General features: G+C 36.1%; 1 protein-coding gene across 2 annotated transcripts in view; it reads right to left on the bottom strand.

The window, feature by feature from the left end:
- LOC107733906 (syntaxin-8-like) overlaps positions 1-22,033 on the bottom strand; it is an 85,977-nt gene extending 63,944 nt beyond the window's left edge. For both annotated transcript variants that reach the window (XM_016545750.1, XM_016545751.1), the window contains exons 1-6: positions 21,915-22,033; positions 21,430-21,529; positions 21,230-21,324; positions 19,462-19,572; positions 13,816-13,943; positions 13,113-13,205 (exon numbers count right to left, since the gene is read on the bottom strand). In XM_016545750.1, coding sequence (XP_016401236.1) covers positions 13,113-13,205; positions 13,816-13,943; positions 19,462-19,572; positions 21,230-21,324; positions 21,430-21,529; positions 21,915-21,931 — 544 coding nt within the window. In that variant the 5' untranslated portion in view covers positions 21,932-22,033. The remainder of the gene's footprint in view (positions 1-13,112; positions 13,206-13,815; positions 13,944-19,461; positions 19,573-21,229; positions 21,325-21,429; positions 21,530-21,914) is intronic.

Raw genomic sequence — 22,033 nt, 5'->3', positions numbered from 1 at the left:
GCGCGTCTATTTTCCTATTTTTAAACAGGAGATTTAAATTATAAAATAATAAATAGGATATTATCAAATTTATATATTATAAAATATGCTTGGAATAATAAGAATACATTTTACATAAGTATTTTTAAATACATTTTACAGAATAATAAGAATACATTTGTAAATACAATTAATTTTATTTACAGCAGACAATCATGTGACTGGCCACGTGAGCAGCGCGTTCCCAGGTTCGTAGGATCACAGAACTCGCTCCTCCACTGTGAATAAATTGCCATCCGAATCCATGAGTTTTATCACTGAGGTGATATGTAAATGTACTTTTACAGACGTCCATATGAGAAACAATTACCGTCCGAATCGGACATTTGAAAAAAGTTTAAAAACCTGATTTATTTCAGGTGGATTGCTGGTGGGGAAGAAGTGAAACTGCATGACCAGGTCAGTCAGTGAAGTGAATCTTACCTAGACATGTGCCGGTATTCGTAATGCGATATATCACATAGGGATGGAACGATTACCGGTTTCACGATAAATCACGATGTGCATGGCGGAGCGCGTGAGAGATGCTTTGAATGAAAGCACATTCACTCTCTGACAGCAGATGGCGCTAAACATAATGCAGCCGTTACCCCGGAAACCCAGTAAACATCATCACAGCGTCAAAAGCTTTTGTAGCAAATGTAGCTATTGCTCATTGTGAATGTTAATGCATTAACTAAGGTTAACTAATGAGATCTTATTGCAAAGTGATACCTATTGGTCTTTATAATTCTTTTGCATTTTAATCTGTGTACATTTTTAACTTAATACATTTTTGTGTATGCTTTATTGTATTTAAATGTTTTGTTATAAGAAAAAAAGTTATTAAACCTATTATACTGTATTATGACTTTTTTTGCAACTAAATTTCAATATCGTGATAATACCGTATACCGAGATAAAATAATTATCAATTAATTGCAACATGAAAATTTGATACCGGCATATCCCTAATCTTACCCTTCCACAACTTTACAAATTCTTCGTTCTTTATCACTCAACACATACGTGTGTTCCTCCACCATAAAACCTTCCACTTGGACAGCATGTGGAGAGCTGATCTCACTTTCATGGACAAAGCATAGCAAATATTTTCTTTGAGCAGAGAAACCCTCACAGTTTTTATGGTGAACTATCCCACTAACTTTGACAGCTCTAAAAAGGCTTTTTTTTAATTTTTTTTTAAATCTCCTAGATCCCTTTTGCAACCAACTGGTTTGAAAACTCCTGCCATTTGGAATGTCACTCAGGCAGGAAATCAGTGCACCACACAAATGCAAAGTGCACAATACAAATGACACGAAAAGTATGACAATTTAATAAGGATAAATATAAATATAACAAACACATATGTGGTAAAATAATGTTTTTTAAATTATTTATTTTAAACCACATTTTATCAATACTTGTACTAAATGAATTATATTTATTATAGTCACCATGTTGGATTAGTTATTCACAATGCAATCCTCTGTGAAGGAAAAGGGCTGGCTTACAACTTGGCCTAAGGAAGGTAGAAAAATTAAGGGGTCTTTCACACTGGGCATGTTTGCTGATTGTTCCTGTCGCCCCCCGCAGTGTCGGTTTGGTTTGACACTCGATTCTTTCAAACCCTGGTGCGTCTGCGTTCATCTTATGTCATCACAAACGAGCACACTGCATTATACAAAACAGAATGCAGGTGAATACATTGTGGTTTTTATTATTAATTTGGTGTTATTATGCGCAGCAAAGTGAACAACACTTGCGTTTACTGTTTGTGTGTCGCATGAAGTATGCAAACACAGCTGATTGTGAGCCATTCATTTGCTACTCTGATTGCACTCACTATACGCAATTACACTGTACGCTCACTCTTGCTCGTATCCAAGGTAAATCATCACCACTGTCATCCCTTACATGTGTTTTACTGAACTAATGACGTTGTCATTGGCCAAAACACATGCACGGGTTACTTTACTACCTGATCAAGTGTGCACCCGAGTCAGAGTTGCTTTCATATTCATGGCACAGTTCCATTGCTACCGAAATCAGACCACCTTCTTCAGTATCAGGTTTGGGGACCCTGTTTCGAACTAAACTGCCAGTGTGAAAGCCCCATAAGTTGGAACTAAAAATTAAGTTGGAACCATTTGGAACAACAATGCTTAAGGGGGAAGCTCTCTAGGTTTTGGAACAGAGATAATGTTGTCACACTTCATTCCCACTATCATGAGCATCCAAAATCTACTAAATGGCAAAAACCCTTATATCAGCCAACATCAAGTTCATCCGCATAAGGAAACATTTAAGTCATTTCAGTGTATGGCTTCACCATATAACCACAACTGGCAGCATGCATGAGTCCTGACCCTCAGCATCTCATGAAATAACGTCTTGTGGGTTGAGAGACATCACCATGACAAACATTTCCAGATCCATGCTTCCAACCAAAATGACACTGGGTAATCAGCATTGACGATTATAATAAATCTAGAGCTTCTAGAGTCATCGTTCTAGAGTCATCGTTATCTTATTCAGTCTTTCTCATATCTCTGTCAGGATGACAATATGACAAACCACAACTCATGTTCATTTTAACTACATGTGATTAGAATTTCCTTGTGGGTCATTTCTTCAACAAAAACTTTTCTGCTGTATTGTTTCACGTGGGATAGCCATAGAAAAAAGATCTTGGTGAATGAATCAAACCATGAAGAATAAAAAGAGCTGTGATTGATGATGCTACCTTTACACAAGTCGTCAGACGTCCCAAACACACTCTATTCATGGGTCTCTGCTGGGAGGCCTGGTTCAGGCCCCCTAATCTTATTGTAAGTCACTCTGTACAGGCCGACACTGAGGAAAGTAGGGATGAAGAGAGAATGAGATGAGACATGATGGATAGAGGCCTGCCCCAGAGATGCAGATGGAGAAACCTTCCCACTGTCTCGTCTCTGTTTCTTTATCATTCCATCAAGTCAGAATGACAACAGAAGCCAACAACGACAACATCTTTCGACTTTTTACAGTTCTTCAGCTTTGAAAATCACAGTCTGATACGCTGCCCTTTGTGCAGAAGTCTGTCAGAGATGGAAAAAGTGACATGCCTTTAATAGGAATGTTAAAAAAGGTAGTAAATCAGAACATGGAGATGATATGAAGCCTTTAAATATTTAAACAGAACATCAGGAATTCAAAAGCCTGAAATCAATCAAATACAGCTGCAAAATATTGCAGTTCCTGTCTGTTTTGTTTCAGTTACCAAGTTACAAAGCACAAGACTCGTTAGTTACTGCACCCTGCCTTTATATAAACTTTACAGTCCTTCAAAAACTACTGACAGTATTTGTGCAGTGTAAAAGATATCAGACTACTAAAGGTCTCCTAATGCCAGGAATATAACTGAGGCCATTTCCCACGTGCACAAGCATCTCACAGCTGTGTGAGATGCAACAGCCTTGCTGCAAGGAAACACCCAAAGATATATGGATTTCTCCCAATTTTTTTTTAATTTTAGTCATATTTGTTTGGTTTTAAACTCTCAGTGTCAAAAGAAGTGCACTTATATACTGTAACTGGTTTCCAAGTATGTTTCCAAATAAAAAGAGATTTATTATGATTTTGTTCTATTTTTCTTTAATTCTTGCATTATTGTTTATTTTGTTATTGTGATAAGTTTATTTATGGTATAAAAAAAGGGTTTCGAAAATAAAAAGGTGACTGTACTCAGAAAAATAAATCTTTCTGGTTGGGAAATAGTACTGGTCAGACAGAAGGCTAGAAAGTTGTTAGTTTGTGCTTTGCTGAATAAGACAAGAGAAGAGAAATAAAGAAATAAATTAAACATTTTTTGAAAAAGACATTAATAAATGCTTCTATTTAGCATTGATGCATTAAATTGATCAAAAGTGGCAGGAAAGGTTTTTATGTAAAATAAATAAATAGTTTGACACTTTCTATTTATCAAATATTCCTGATCAAAAATGTATCACAGTTTCCACAACAATATCAAGCACCACAACTGTTTTCAATATAAGATATTGATTAAAAGAAATGTTTCTCAAGCACCAAATCAGCATATAAAATGATTTCTAAAGGATCATGTGACACTGAAGTCTGAAGTAATGGCTGCTGAAATAAATATTTGCAGCCTTAGTAAGCTTTTAAAAAAAAAAAAAAAAAACAGTACCAACACCAAATTTGGAATGATAGTGTATTCTCACAAATTCATCTTTTATGTTTCAGGAAAAAACCTAAAACGGTTGTGAAATGACATGACATAATGAGTAAACAATCACAGAATTTTCATTTTTGGGTGAACTATTCCTTTAAAAACAACAGCATGTGCACTTGAGCAAAGCAGTAATTTTCATTTCTTTCCAAATGCTGATTTAATGACAACCATTTCCTATACAACGATGACATATTAAACAAATAAATGGGAAGTTCTAGATTCACTCTGCTCTTGGACCTCCAGCTCAGCTTTTATCTCTATGACTGCTTTATGACTTTTGGCGTTCTCTCTATCCGCAGTAGATCTGCCATGCACTGAGCCCGTCTGCTTCCTCTATGGACCTCACCACAGTCTATTCGAGTATAAATGTGACATATCTATCAGCACAAAGACCGGTCATTACACATGAAGCACACAGGAAAAGCCCTTCATAACCTCAGCTTGTAAATCACATTGCATTCGGTTCCTCAACACAAACAACATGTCACAATGGTTCCATCCTGAAGGAATCATCGTAGTCTTTACAATGGATCACTGCAGCATGACAGTTTTGGAGCGTTTTTAAACTCGTCTCAACAGAAGTGCTGTTTCTTTCCTATACAAGTACTGGCAAAATAGAGTCCGTTCAGATGTAAAACTGAGATGAGGGTTATTAGCTAAATGAGAAAAAGCCAGTGAGTGTGAGAACCATCTTAGAAATATTTAGCACATGACTGCATTTTCTTCAGATGGGTTTATTTATAAAATATGAGGAGAGGTTAAGGTGGGTAACAAACCAAACAGAAGTGACTAATTCTTCTGAGGGCCTTATAGAAGGACACACTGAGATCCCTATAAGGACTAAATTGCCATATTTAGATAATGCTGATTGAACAACACTAAAAAGGGTGTAAAATATAAATGAACTTGCCCAGGTTAAAAGCAACCACCCTAGGCAAAGTATGCTCTCCCAAAGACCAATGAACGTTTAAACAGCAAATAACAGAAACTTTTGGCATGCCACTATGACCCTTGTATTGCCAGTAACACGAGGCACCTTGTACTGACCCAGCAAACTTCAACTTCATTTGCCCTCTAAAAAAAAAAAAAGGTAATTTTGCAGTGCACAGTCATCACAAATAACCACACTAATTCACCCGCCAATGACACGCGCTGATGTCATAGTTCCAGGCCAAATATCTGAGAAACATCCACACCAATAAACTCAAACGATGTTGACTTTCAACACAAAAAAGTAACACTCTGTTGATATAGGACTTTTTTTGTAATACACAGAGGAATAATTGCTGCCATGTTGTATTTGGAAGCTAAATTGAGTCTGTTTTCTTAGGGTTTTGCAGTTAGACAGTATAGTGTAAAACACATATAGAGTTCATTCAATAAAGCATTTTTTCATGTTAACGTAATGGGTGATTGGCTCATCTGCAAATCAGCAAAGTGGACATATAGCTACAGTGGGGTCCAAAAATCTAAGACCACTAGTGCAAATGCTTCTGTTTATCTTTTTTCCCCTCAAGCTATCATTTCTAAAATTTAATTATTATTTTTTTTAAGTATTTAATGTCCCTCATTGTGTTAATGACTTACTCAATCTGAATGAACTCCACAAATTTGAGCAAAAGCTGGTGATTCATGTTATCCAGTAAAATGGCAATTTTCCAAAGAGAATCTTGCATGTTTCAATGGAAGCAAGGAAATGTTGGTACAATATTCCTTTTGTACAAATTTTGTACAAATTTGCTTAATTAAAGGGACAGTCACCCAAAAATTGAAATTCTATCATTAATTACTCACCCTCATGTCGTTACGAACCCATAAGACCTTTGTTCATCTTTGTAAAACACAAAAGGTAGAAAGATAGTAAGGGCATCGATAAAATAGTCTATGTGACATCAGTGGTTCAACCTTAATTTTATTAAGCTACGGGAATATTTTTTTTGTGTGCAAAGAAAACAAAAATAATGATTTATTTATTAGCAATGATTTATTTTATTCAACAATTTCTTCTCTACCATGTCAGTTTTCGAAGCACGTTAACGAGAGTACCATGACGCATGCGTTTGCGTTCCTCTGCTTGAAAATAAGGCACAAGATGCATTGCTGTTGCTGTCTAAGCATAGCCAGAAAGCTTTTTGATTTCATCAAAAATATCTTAATGTGTGTTCCAAAGAAGAACAAAGGTCTTATGGGTTTGGAACAACATGAGGGTGAGTAATTAATTACAAAATTTTTATTTGGGGGTGAACTATCTCTTTAATTAGTGGCGTAAAAAGCAGTAAAGAACCTCAAAAACAATATATAATAATTCCAGGTTAAATTAAATTTTGAAATTCAGATTTTCAATCTTATTTTCTTTTGAACCCTTTACTCTATGCCTATAGAGATATAGGCCTGTATAAAAACCAACCATCATTTGCTCACCCTAATGTTGCTCCAAACCTGTAAGACTTTCACTCATCTTCAGAACACAAACTACATATTTTTAATATAATCTGATGTCCATCCATTGAATGTCTTTGTAATCGAAGCTTCAAAAAGAGGCACTGTGAGTAAGCCATGTGACTTCAGTGGTTTTATCCAAATTTTATAAAGCAATTGTAAATGTCTTCAGGTTTATTAGTGTTCTGAAGATGAAAACAGTCTGATGTGATTGGAACTGCATGAAGGTGAGTAAATGATGACGGAATTTTCAAAGTTGGATAAACTAACCCTTTAAGTGCAGTAATACACATTTAAATACATTCACTTTGTCCTTAAAATAGCTCAGTACCAGTCAAATGACCAGGGCACGTAAATTCCCTTTTGACTTTCCGGCTCTGGTTAAATGGTCAGAACCAGGATATCAGGATGTCTGAACCGGGCCAGTTTTGCCAGTATGTTGACAGTACTCAAGAGTCAGCAGGAAGCTTCAGAGTCATGTTAACTACTGACCACCTTTAACAGCCCTGGCCTTAAAAGGACATAATTGCTGCCTCTTAATTCCTACATCAAATGTTTAATCTATTTACAGTAAAACAGAACTAGAGTGTTTTTAGGAGGGAAAAAATTCATTCAAAGAAAAAAGAACATGCGAGAGGACAAGAAGGTTATACGGCAACAGGAAGAAGCTTTTTTCTTGTCCTTTTTTGTAAAAGCGATCCATTTTCTGCCGTCTCTTTTAGGGCATTAAACTATCTTATTACTTTTTACATTGTCGATTATGTCATATAATACAAGACTGTAATGGAGCGGCTAAAACACGCTGTTGGAACAGTGATGCCTAATTCTGGATATATAGTCATGTTCAGACGATCACTCTCAAATAATGCACACCAAAAAACACTATCGTCTTTCTATAGAAAAGGAGCTGTGGGTTTTTATAGGCGCTAGCTCATGTAGTTAAAAGAGAAACAGTGAATACGTTTCACAAGTCCTGATCTGAGGAAACTGGAGCTTTAACACAAATCAACCCAATGCAATTCAATTCTCTGATGAAGACCTTGGGTTGTTCCTCTACTGCTAGACAGCACCATTAATGATGGGCTGATCTTCTGAAATCCTAATGACACTACCGTCACGTGACATGTCACTGTGGTATCTGAGGTCTTGACTGCAATTTAAGTGTGTGTGTGTGTGTGTGTGTCAGTAATAGCCAAAAGACGTAATTAGTAGCGTAAGAGGCATAAAGCCACACATGCAGTGGCTACAGGTCATTTGTCGTTATGCTAGTGGTCAAAAGCTGAATATTAATATTTAAATATTAATAACGTGGCTAATATGGTATTTATTCACCATATCTGATGATTTATAAGATGGTGTTTGCTTTCATACAAATAACACATTTCAAAATATTTAATTGCTAATTTTACAGGCTATTCAATGATTTAATGCGCTTTACCATGCATCATTTCTTAAAAGTAGTCAGAAACATAAAATATTAATATTTTCGTTCTCAGCTTGTGGAAGAGCTGCTTGTGATGAGCTTTCATTCATCATGTGACTTTCTAATCACCATTTGTTTTTGGTGGTTATTAGTGTATTACAATGGTTCAAAACAGATATTAGTACTTCAACAGGTTGGTATATTAACATTATATCAGTTGAAATGAAATACTTTTTATTGTGAATTTAAGATGAGTCTGTAAACCCTAAAATTGTCAGGATTATGGACTATTCTGTGTGTTTTTTTGCCCCGGTGACCCAGTTTCTTCCTCATGTTGATTGTGTTAATTTGATTCCAGGTGTGTCTCGTTCCTCCCCAATTATCCTGCCTTTAAAAGCCCTAGTCCTTTCAGTTCTTGTTTGTCGGGTCTACTTGTTGAATGTCCTCCTTGTTCTCGGTTTTCCTGTGGATTACTAAAGACCGTGTTATTCAAGTACTCCTCGTTTCCTCGTTCCTTGCTCCCCGAGTGAATGGTGACAAAAATTATGCTACCATATTTTTTTACGGGGAAGTTCTGGCAACCACAGCTGCTGGCATTTTACCGTAAATCTCACAGATTTTTTTTTTTTTACTATGTGGACAATATTGATGTTTTCTAAAGAAAATGTTTTCAAAAATACATTCTGTAAAAACAAAAAAAAGCAAACATAAAATATGAATAATTAATACCTTATGGTAACATGGCTTCTAAATGTTACCAAATAACCTCCTAGCATCCTCTTGCAGACCCCAGATGCCAGTTTTAAAAAAAGATGCCAGTTTAAAAAAAAGAACCTAGGTTCAGATTCCAATTTAGAACGCAAAATCTCACATTTTGCTCTGTTACAAAGTCAAATTACAACATATTTAATTAAGATAATTTTATGATTCATTTTTTAACTATGCTTGTCAATCTGTCCAGGCAGACTTCACACAGCGTTCAGATAGCGTTCCAGCTGCACTAATTTTTAATTGTTGGTCTACATACACATGCGTCTGACAGATGTTTTTGTTTGTTGTGTTCCACACCATGAGCGCTTTGGTTTTAAGGAAATCAATCAAGTTTAAAAGTAGTCAAAAAACCAACTCTGAATGACCCCTGAATTAATCAAGTGTTGTTGAGTTAAATCTATTGGGACAGCTCACAACTCAAACAGATCGGATCAGTACTGTGTTTTTATGTAGACCATGGAACCACCTGTAGAGCGAAATTGTCTTGAGGAATAAACGTCCAACAGAAGGTTATAAAAATACTAAAATACTACTAAAAATACTTTGCCAAGGACACCTGTGATGTCCGTTGTAACCAAACGGAAAAAGCAAGGCAGAATCCAAACATTACTAAGATCAGGCCATCTACCAGATCGACTAATCAAGGACAGAAGGTAAATTGCCAGAGAAAGGATCAGAGGCCCGCTACAACTGCAGAGTTCTTTGGATGAAATGGGGGAAACTATGTAGATCTCAACAATTCTTTCGACACTTCACTGATTCTGCCTCTCTTCATGAGAATGGCTACAAGAACGCCAATTCGGAAAAAGGCAGACATTACATCACGGCTAAAGTTTTCTAGAAGCCACGTGACGAAACTTTTAAGCCACTCCAAACCTTCTGGAAGAATTTTGTGGTCTGATTAGTCCAGGGTCGAGTCGATTCACCTAAAGCAAAGGAGACTGTTTGGCGCAAACCAAATATGGCCCAAGACCAAGGCATCAGCGTCTCTTCCATCAAGTATGGTAGTGGCAGCATCATTCTCTTTTCAGCAGGAGCAACTGGAAACCTTGTTGGCACCAAGACCAACATGGATAGAGACAAATAAACCACAGGTAAAGACTGGGATAGAAGCTGTTTGAGTCAGTCAGAGATCTGCATTTAGAGTAAAGATTAATTTTCCAGTGCAACAAAAATCAAGAGCACACAGCTAAACTATAAAGGGATGGCTTGGAAAAAAGAAGTTAGCAGTTCTGGAATGACCCAGTCAGAGGCAAGACTTCAATCCAAACTACAGTATGATCAGGAAAATACATTGTGCAAATGCTAATTTGGAAGAGTTTAAAATTCCAATACATAAAGCTCATAGAATTACTCAAACGTACTGTGTTCTTAAATATAGAACAACCAAGACTCAACCTTTATTGCCCACAAAATACATTTAGCTAATGTGACAGTGCCTTAGCATTAGCATAGACTCAGGAAGTGGAAAAACAATTAATGCATTAATTGTGTAAAAAAAAAAAAGAATTAATCATAAATGTTTTTGAACTTATGAATTTACTCAATGGTGAAAAATTATTTTAGTGAGTTATAAGGTTCATAATTTGGACAAAAAAGTAACAACATGAATGCTTTCTGTAAACACTGCACATGTGTTGTATAAAATATTTAAGTGCATCTGAAGTACAAAAGTTACAGCAGTTTGGAAGGAATCCCTTCCGCTGAGTCTTGAGATATAGGACTCTGCTCAAGACCTTCTGTGACAGCTTTTCATGGAGCTGGTTTCCAGAAGAAAGCAGGATTTTAATGCGCACATGGGATATATCGTGGGTTATATCTGCAAGACTCTTACAGATGAAATTCAGGGGAGGTTTGTTGGACTGTAGAGCAGAACAGAACAGTAACTCTATCAGCTCTCAAAAGTGAGCCTATGAAACAGAGACCATCCAATCTCAGTTACTGCTTTAAACCTCCTGTTCTAGGAAGCAATGACGCTGCACGCTTTAGAAAAAGAAGGGAGAAAAATCAAGGTCCCGCTCAAATAATTTGTTCTCACTCTTATGTTTAGTTGGGGAGGCAAGAAGCAGACTAAATCAATCACACTGAGTCCTGAATAGACTGAGACGGGGCAGAGACAGTGAAAAGCAGCCAAGTGCCTGCAATTCCCAGCATTAGTCTCCAACAGAAGGTCACCATAATGATGAACCTGAGATTTGTTTAGGCTATGTAAAACCATATTATATAACTAATCTCTGGACCCACATACAAAACGGTTCCATTGTTTTTTAAGTAAATGTAATTGATCATCTCTATTTAATAAAAGTACCAAACATAGTACTCTTTTCAAGAAGCCAGTTGCTGAAGCAGACAGGAAAGAGTAGTGACACTGGAAGCGGTCCATAGTAATTACGCTGCCCCCTGAAAAAGTATTGTGGGTAACAATACTTGGTAACAATGCCAACAAAAGCAACAGGGAGGAGGTGAACTTGCATAAGGATTTCTTTTTTAGACAAGTTACATGGACGCAGAATTGACTTCAACTGAGATGTTTGTCTAATTATGTTAATGTACATTTTTACACTTAAATTGTGGTCCAGCAGCTTTCATGAACATTTCTGATGTTTCTGATGGCTGCTCTTCCTTTGCAAGCTCGAAATCCTTAATTGTTCCAGCAACAGGACAACATGTTATGTTGTTTATATCAGTGTGAGACCTAACAGGAAATTCACACAGGATGCACTCTCTCGCTACAATGCAGCTGCAGAACGCAAAGTTTAGGAACATTAATTATACACAGCTAATACAGACACTCAATACGCTTATCCATACATAAACATGCTTATGTTGTCCCCCACACTCATCTGATTGGCCAAATGTTTTAAAACAGACAATGATATGCTGTGTTGTAAAGACTGAGTCAGTAGGATTTTTTTAAAGAAATTAATACTTTAATTCAGCAAGAACACATTAAATTTAGAAAAGTGACAGCATTACAAAAGACTACTAATTCAAAAAAAGCTGTTCTTTTGAAATTTTTGTTCATCAATTAATAAAGGCATCACAGTTTCCACAAAAATATTAAGCAGCATAACTGTTTTACAATTTGATAATAATAAGAAATGTTTCTTGAATACCTAAATTTGAAAGAAAAAAAAAACTTTTTTAACTTTCAGTAAATTTGACATTATGCATTTTAATTCACATTTGCTGTTGCTGTTTAAATTTTATTTGTTTCCTGTGTTGTCTTCAACACAAGTTACAGATAACCGTTATCTATATTTCAGGGTCCTCAAGGTCAAAAGACTTGTATTTGCTTGTCAGTAACACCTGTTGGATTAGTTTCTTGTCAGACAAAGTTAAGCAGAAAAGAACAGAGCTTTAACAAAGACAAAACTTACAATTATAATATAAATTCCACTTAATTCTTAACCTTCAAAAGTTTGGGTCAGGAAGATCCTTTTTTTTAAATAAAATAATACTTTTATTCAGAAGGAATACATTAAACTGATCGGAAGTGGCATTTAAAACATATTAAAATAGAAAACAGTTATTTTAAGTTGTAATAATATTTCACAGTATTACAGTATTAAATATATACAGCCTTGGCTGTTGTAACCCTGACAAGTCATCTCTAGTTTGTGTTGCTGATCATTTTGAGAAAATATTGTATTTCAGCAAAATGATCTTGGAGGATAGTATATCTCACTTCAAAAATTGATAATTATAGTTTTCCCCAGTCTAGCATGTCTCACTTTACCAGCTTGGCTAGACAGATTGAAGAACAGTGTGGGACAGTTCAAATCAGCTGCAGCCTTTAGATGAGGTCACAGACTACTGATCTGAGCTCAGTTTCCTCCATGTGACTTTGACATCATCATACACTATGTAATTCCTCCATGTTCTCACATTCCAACTCAAATAGATTCGCCACAATAATGTGATGTCTCTATGCAAAGGACACAGGTCTCATGTTTAGAAAATATGTTTGACACATTGCAGCAGGAAGGAGTTAAAAAACTTGATAGACCAGGTGACAGCGGGTTTCCAAGTAACCTGTTCCAAATTTTCCACTTTAACCCCAGCCTCAGCTCATTTTAGAGCCAATGACATCATATGTAGTGTAGCGAGAGAGCGGTGTGACAAAGTAAAGCCAAGCTGACCGCAAATTAGACGTTATTCACAGAAAACATCTGAATGTTCAGCCAGAGCTGTCACATATAGGCTACTGCACTTTTTTCTTACCGTTCTGTTCTTCTAGCTCATTGCCGATCTCCTGACCCATCTGTTTTTGTCTACTTATGACTGCAGCCAGAGCATCCAGGCCAGCATCCTGAACTAAAGAGAAAGACACATGAGAATAGAAACAAATTTAGACAGAACTGTACAAAAGAAAGACAAAAGGGCACATATTTATCCAAAAATGGTTTAACGTGCATATTTTATGTTCCTGTGGTTAACATCATGTAAATCATCAGGAGTTGAAGGACAAGCTAAATGCTCATCTCATGTGGGTCAGAAAACCAATTGAAAAGTGCATAAATTCCATCTAAATGAGCCTCACAGAGAGAGAGAAAACCATTAGCAGCAGGGTGTTGGCATCTGTGACATTTAAATGACACACAGTGTGATCTGATATCATTTTTGACAGAAGCAGCTGCAACGGTGAGCCACAAGGTACTTTAGCAGTAACCTTGAAGCTAAAAGTATAACTTGGGTAGACAAAACGGCTCCTGCTTTTTCTCAAAACTCCTACCAGTTGCTATTCTCAAATGAGTAGCAGATCTCATAATGGGGGCGTAAATTCAAAAAAGGGCTTCTTCTAATGTCTCATCCCATCAAAATGACAGCAGAAAGAGGTGGACAGATAATTGCCAGCTAAAAACAATTTCAAATACCACATTAGTTATAAGACCGAAAGACTTCAAAGAAATCATATGCGATATACCTTCGATAATATGCTGCTGTTGGTGTTTGATTTCTCCAAAGCTGAGTCCTCTGGTCTCCTCAGACTCATTAACCAGACACGGGTTCACGGCAGGCCCCGAACCGTTTCCCCCTGTCATCAGACTTGACCTGGAGATACACATTGTATCATGTCAGTTTATTACACAGACTCTTCTAAATTCTGAAAATCAATGTACGCGAAAAGTATCATATTGTGTACTTAACTTTTATGAGACTATGCACCACATTCCCATGATTCACTAACAAAGGTTGTTATGGGGGGAAAAAAAGTATAATATAAAACTATTGACTTATAGCCTGTGGTTATAAGTATAAGTGCTAAATACACACTTCCTTTCAAAAATTTGGGGTTAGTAAGATTTTTGAATGTTTAAGTCTCTTATTAACACAGGCTGCATTTATTTGATCAAAAATACAGTAACAGCAGCATTGTGAAATTTAATTACAATTAAACAAATAATTATTTTCTGTTATAATATACTTTATACATAAAATTGAATTTATTCCTGTAAGAGCAAAGCTGAACACTCAACTACCATTACTTCAGGCTTCAGTGTTACATGATCCTTCAGAAATTATTCTAATATTCAGAACTGCATAAGATACATTACTTATTATGCAGCACAAATATTTTCAAATTTTATAATATTTTTGTGGAAACCTAGATATGTATGTTTTTCAGGATTCTTTGATGAATCAGAAAGTCCAAAAGAGCAGCATTTATTTGAAATCTTCTATACCAATGTAAAACTATCTGTATTTTCACTTCTGATCAATTTAATAGATCTTTGCCGAATAAAACTATTATTTAAATCTTACCGAAATTTTAGAGTCTAGGAAGCACACATTCACTGTGCTTCATAGGAATGGGCTTGTTTGTCCTAAATTGTTTCACCTGGAATTAGCCATTTTTTTTTTATTATGCTTACATCTGATGGCTTCAACAGAAGCATAGACCATAGATTAATAATATTGGAGTTCACGGTAGGTCTATCTTGAAAGGCTTACACAGAATCTTAACATATCATTTTTAAAGATATTTTTTTTTTACGAAAACCAAAAGAAACCGAGTGCACTGTTATTTTGCAGAAGTAAAATCGCTGTAACACAAGCCTCTTTTAGCTTATTGTTTTAATAAAACACAAAAACTTATGTATGAACATGCGTTTATGAATTCAGCAGTCATCACTGTAATACACAAAGTCAACTTTCTCATTACATACACACACAGTAACTAGATTACATACACAGTGCAATATTATAGTTATTCCACATGCACTGTCAATCAACAGCTACGTGCACACATCAAATGGACACACATCATCTACTTTACAAATGTAAATAAACTTCGAAGCATGTCTGTGAGTTGTTCAAGAGCCACAGGCTCTTTTACCAAACTCACATCTGTAGCACTCATGTGCCTTCAGAATAAATAATCTTTCTATTTTTTACTTCTAAAACAGCAAACAACATCCCCTACTTTGGACCTTGTAAGATCAGAGAACCTCTGTTTATTTGTTCATATGGGTTCCACTTTGTTGGGCCCGGAGAGTGAGTTTTCATGCCCTACGTTACAAGGACACAAAGCATATGAACCGCCTCTGGCTTTTATACAAGCTTTCAAAGCGTCATGCCAAACCGAGAAGTGGCCTGTTATCCTGTGGAGACACTGCGTTGTGCTTTTGTACTTTTCTTTGATTAATGTATGAAACCTGTTCCCCCTGAGGCTCCTGGACAGCTCGCAGAGAGAGAAGTGAAGTTTAAAGGCTCTTCTGGAAAAGCTATCAGCGCTCAGCATCGCACAGAGAGTTATGAGCCGGTCACTAGCTTGCACGGGTGTCCTGCTTCCTGTAGCCTATATCAAAAGTACCAATACCCGTGAAAACAAATCCATCCATGGCGCTGATTACAAACCAATACGTTTTTTTTTTTATTTCATGTCTGGATGGTACAACTGTCTTGATATCATAGTAAAGAAAAAAGCTTCATTACAAATTCTTAGAAATAAACCATATTGAGTACTTTGGGACAATATTTCGGCATTTAAAGACCCAGTTAATTTATGAACAATAACAATTTGAGAAATGCCAAGCCACGTGGTGCAACCAACATGAAGAAAAAAGATATACAACAGGAAATTGAGGACTGCTGCAGACCCTCACAACTCTTAACATTTTAATTAGTTTGAGTTTTTTTTTTTTTTTTTAAATAACACAAACAGGTTAGTTAAGGTTGTAAATTTCCATATGATGAAAGATATTTATTAATTAATAATCAATATTATTTGTATAAAACACATTTTAACTTAATTTAAAAATCTATACTTACAGCTTATAAATATAGCTTATAATACTTAAAGTAAATAATGACTGATGAAGATGTGCAAACCTAAATGTATTCTAAAAGTGTAAGGGAAAAAAAGGTGTATTTTTATTAGATTATTAGTAAATAAAATGAAACTTCTGAAAATACTATATGAATCCAACATGCATACAAAGAGTGCATTGCTAAAAACTTAGCACATGTGTTTTAAACTAGATTTTCCTTTATCATGCACTCTCATATATGTCAAAGTCTCATATCTAAGATTTATAACCATTTTTATACTGAGGATTTTTTTAATGTTTCCTTTCAGGAACATGCAGTTGTTCATGCAGGTTAAGGTGAAACTGCATGTCAAAAAAGGTATTTGAGTAAAACTCAAATGACTTCCTCTCACTATAAGCGCCAGTTTCTGACAATGGCCCTTCTCTTCCACTTAGTTCAGCATCAGCGGAGCTTCATTTGGGTTCAGAGAGGTCGCTAACCTCTGAAGAGTCTTCAGCTGGATCTGTTCCTCTCATTGTCATCCTTCCTCACACCGAGCAAGTTTACTTCTCACATGCTTGGTGAGCTAGACCTCTTTCTTCTCAATCTCTCCATTCCTCCAGCTTTCTAATCTACAAAAGTACCAAGGCAGTCACACAGTGCCTTTGAAGCGTGGTCTCTATCCAAGTCCAAGCTGATATCAATCCTCTGGCCAGCGAGAAAAGTGGTCAGCGGCGGATCCTAATCTTTCTGACATGTTTGGCAACTCGTAGCTTGCGCCAACCCCTCTACACTTCCTCAGCTCCATCTCAGCGGCGTGAGAATTAACGCTTATCCAATTAACCTCCCGCAGAGCCCGCAGACTTAATCAGATGAGGCATCACACTGGAGCGAGACCTGGAGACAGACCTCGTCTCTTAGAGGCCCTATTTAACTAATTACAACTTTGTGCATTACAATCAAATATAAAAGAGAGGAAACGGGGGGAGGAGGGTAGGGGCACTCTGGTCGGGAACTCTGAATCTTCAAATGAGCGGCATGTCATTTTGTGCTTGATTAGAGGTTAATCTTCCACAAAGGTATTGTTTCACGAATGCCATAAGCCTGGTCTTAGCCCTATGGAAAAAAAGTGAAATGCTATTTCAGCTTATTGAAGCAAAGCTAACACCCCCACTGGCAGACAAAGACCACACAGTGAGATGAATCCAGGCCCTAAAAATCCTGCCAGGCTAACACCCTCATAAAAAATTATTTAGTATTTAAAAAACTTGATCAAATGACTGTCATTTATTAGCGCTCTTTAGCTAAATGTGTGCACAGCGTAACAGTGCGACGTGACCAATAAAGATAAAATTAAGCCCTCCCATGTTAAGGAATTAGAGGACTAAGTCCACAAAGATGGCTAGAAAAAAAGGAATCAGGCCTATAAATGATCTCAAAGTTTCTTAATTTTATTCATTAAAGATAGTAACTAAATACCTCTTCTCAGCCTTTACCACCCACTGAATCAAAAAGGCCCAATCTATCAAACCTTAAGAGAAGAAGCCTCTGTGTCAGTGTTATTTTAGTATTATTACTATGAAAATATAGTGCACTATTATTTCGAATGAATAACAAATCAATTTTAGTTTACAAGGATAGTTCATCCATTTTTTTAGTTTTAGTTGAAGTTTACAATAACAACAGAAAAGAAGAGTAATCCAGACAGATGGAGCATTAAGCTAAAAAATATATGATTTTTATATATTAGCAGGTTGTTTTGCCTTCCTATCCTAGTACGTATAACCTGGATCGAGAAGGTCAAATCAGAATAATGACCATCTCATTTCGCTGAGGAAGTTCGGCTCCTGGGCTGTCGTTTCGATTGAGAGTCAGAAGCGCACAGGAGATTGGCGGTGACACATTAAGTCTCTGATTGGTGTATTTTGGAGAGAGGATGTGAGAGCAGTGGAGAGTAGGGAAGTGTAAACAGTCCGGATGGTGGAAGTTCAACACTCAGCTCTGATCAGCAGAGCAGTAAAGCTGAACTGGAGCCCTCAGAGAGTGTGCACAGACTTCCGTTTGAGCACAGGTCGCACCATTTCTGGCATAAAGTTTCTCCACCTTGAGACACTACTGCAGGGCCAAGAAAGAAACATGGCAAGCAAAGGCCTCTATGGTCGACTAACTAGGGCACAGAGTTCAAGGTTTCTCTACTGTTGTTCTGCATAACCATCAAATTAAGGTGAATATCAAACTATGCAGCTTCAAATAAGGATGGCCTGCTAAACTGGGGCCAGAGTGAGAGAGTTTTGAGCCAGCTGACTGAGTCATTTGGAACAGTCACTTCCTCTTTCAGGCCACTGCTGTGTCGACACTGAACATTTTACATTCATTGATCTTGTACATCCAATATACCTTGCAACCACGAACATTTGGTTTTGTATTCTACATCATTGATGCAAAACCTGCTGATTTGTCACCAAAATATTATTACTTTCCGAAAATAATACCTATTTTTTCAGGAAGGATGCATTAAATTGTTTAAAAGTGAGAGTAAAGTACTGTTTTCAACATTGATAATAATTAAAAATTAGTCCTAAAGGATCATGGGGCGCTGAAGACTACTGGAAATTCAACTTTGCCATCAGAGGAATAATTAAAATATATTAAAACAAAACAGTTATTCTAAATTGCAATATTACACAATAAAACGGTGGTTTTTACTGTATTTTTAGCCAATCAATAAAGCCAAGGTGATCATAAGAGACTTTCAAAAACAACAACAAAGCATCATATCAATCCTAAAATTTTAACCAATTATTATTGTTTTTCATTATAGTGTGTTTTCTGTAACGTTGAAAAGACAAAGGAAAAATCTAAATATTTCTGGCAAAAATTGAAAATTGATTATTCTGTGTGGAAAAAACATCAACAGGGCAAAATCGGTTGTTGATGTTCACTAGCCTTAAATAAATAAATATATAAATACATAAATAAATAAACAAATATAAATAAGTCAATATTGTTAAACCATAATATGATAAATCACTTAAAAGAATCAACTTTTTTCACTTCTAAGAAATGACTGATGTTTCCAAAAGGTTGATGCTAATAATGTTGATATAACGCCAATATATAATCAATACATCAAATGATATTATACAAAATTGCTAAAAATTTAATTAACACCAAATAAAATATGTACGGTTTTTGTTGCATTTTTTTATTTAAAAAAATAAATAAATGTTGCAAACATAACGTATAACGAACCCTGTGGTATATTTTATTCATTAAACTTATATGGTCAAAATGTTCAGTGGTCACAGAAATGATGTACCTTGATGGCTCAGCTTCTGAGATGTCTGCTTTAAAAGAGGCGTTCAGTCTCGTTTCTCTGGTAGCGAGGTCATCAACAAGGTTCTGTCTTCTGTCTGCTTCAGCTTGCATTCTAACATTATTCATTAAGGCTTTAAAATGACACATTTATGATTGCATAATTATACTCATCTCACAGAACCATTGCTAAATCATCATAAACATCTGTGACTTATGAACATAACAGTAATATTTTAACAGTACTTCAATACTAAAACACACTACTTCAGACCATACGGTCATTGGTTTGTTATTATACACTGCCCCCTACAGGTGCTCATAAGAAATCACACTTTTTTCTCATTATTAAAGGAGGTTCACGGTAATATTAAGATTCTGTGTTTGTTTAATCAACCTAATATCAATTAAACCTGTATGCTAACAGGTATTTTGTTCAAAATGAAAGGAAAATTTGGCAGAGTTTCTGCCAGTTCTGCCATCACTATGAGCTCCTAAAACAACAACAACAAAATTCACATAACCTTTTTGTCTGAATCATAATGCCAGTGAGCTGAACTTAAGAGCCAGTCTAATCCATGAACCATATTAACTGTTCATTGAAAAGAACTGGCTCAAAAGTGGAGAGACTGGAGAGAACTAGTTCTTCAGGTACAAGCTCATTGGAGGGCAGGATAATCAGCAAATAATAAATTCAGCTTGGTCGTTTACTCTATTATATGACTTCATAACACTTATTTCATGACTAGAATGCAATAATTTTATAGTTTTTTTTTTTTTTTTTGCCTTTTCTAGAGAAAATTTCTAAAAAGTGTGAAATGTCTCATTTTGTGTCCCACAATAAATAAATAAATAACAGCATGTATGTTTAAAACTATCTTTGGATGAACTACAATTTAGACAATCTTCAGCCTCAAGACTGTTGCAAAAATGTCTCAAGTCTACTTCATTTATAGAGCCCTTTCCACTACAAAGTAGACCAAAGGACTGTACAGCAACACAACAAGACGAGATTAATAAAAACAAAAATCAACAATAACAGAAAAACTATTTAAAACAATTTACATCTTCCAAAAGTCAACAATTAAAAGCCATAGAAAACAAGTATGTTTTCACACGAGATTTAAAAACATCGCCTGAGGGTGCAGCTCTGATGTCAGGTGGAAGGGTATTCCACAGTCTTGGGCCAGCAACCGAGAATGCATGATCCCCCTTAGTTTTCGGAACTGAGAGCAGTAAGCAGTTAAATGATCTTTGAGGTCTAGCAGAGTTAATATGAATCAGGTCCGTAATATATTCTGGGGCCATATCATGGACAGCTTTAAAAACGCACAACAACACCTTATACTGAATCCGATATTTAACCAGAAGCCAATGCAGCTTTTCCAAAACTGGAGTAATATGCTCCCTTTTCTTTGTACTAGTAAGGAGCCTCGCAGCTGCTTTCTGGACCAATTGCAATATTGAAATAAGAGATTGGCTCACTCCCAAATAAAGTGCATTACAGTAGTCCAAACGGGAGGAGATAAATGCATGAATCACTATCTCAAAATCAGCAACAGACAAAAAGGATTTCATTTTTGCAATAGTCCTCAACTGAAAGAAGCAACTTTTCACCACACATTTAATTGCAAAAAATGTAAGACATTAAAGTATAATGTCAAATATACCACACTCTTCCTCTGGATCTCTCAAAATCTTTGGACCCCACTCTCAGCTTTTGAGAAGCAAGAAATTAGTATTAAGCGATTTTTTTTTTCTGGAAAGGATACATACGCCGTTGAGCAGAAGCTCGAGTCAATGTCTCCTTGAGCTGTGCTATATTCTGTTTGAGCTTCTGTAATGATGCTCTCAGGGTCATGTTGAGCTACAAGTACAGACAAAGACAAAAGTGATATAACAGCATAAAGATCACTGACACATATGGTTTAATTTTATTGTACAAAATATTTTTATAAAACCCTGTCTTTACCTTGGCTGGATTTCCTCCAGTCCTCAGCTGTCTATTTCTTTCATGGATGTTTTCTGCAATTTCTTGAGCCAGGCGACAAGCTGCATCATAATTCTGTAACCTAAACAATGAAAAACAAAACAATGTCAACTTGGTAAAAAATAGTTTTATACCTGCCACAGCTTCCACCAGTTTTCAAGTAATTTAAATCACAAGATTGGCATCAACAAAATCATGTGACAGATCTCAGCAAACCGGACTGGCAACATTTATATCAGCTGTTCGCCGAGTAAAAACATATATATGTACACAAACACAGAATCATTTATTAAAATACAGTGTGTGACGAGCAATAAAGAAATGAATACGGAGATAATTTCAGTCTGAAGTGATCTGGCTGAATACAGATCCACTGACTGCAACAGCAAATTAAGTTTGCTGAACTCTACGACACAGAACTGTAGACCTCAATTGTTTATAAACGATAAGAATTTAGAAATGCATACCACAAATCCTGTGACATATTGCGGCACTTTCGTTTCAGTTATAAAAAGCGTTTCTGTAGAAACTCAGAGCAAAATCACCAGCAACATAAACTGCGCCGTGCCAGTTCCTGTTTGGCCGT

Source organism: Sinocyclocheilus rhinocerous, unplaced genomic scaffold (genome assembly GCF_001515625.1).
Source record: "Sinocyclocheilus rhinocerous isolate Xijiao unplaced genomic scaffold, SAMN03320098_v1.1 scaffold550, whole genome shotgun sequence".
In the NCBI taxonomy this organism is placed as follows: domain Eukaryota; kingdom Metazoa; phylum Chordata; class Actinopteri; order Cypriniformes; family Cyprinidae; genus Sinocyclocheilus; species Sinocyclocheilus rhinocerous.
This window is presented reverse-complemented; position numbering and strand designations above follow the sequence as displayed.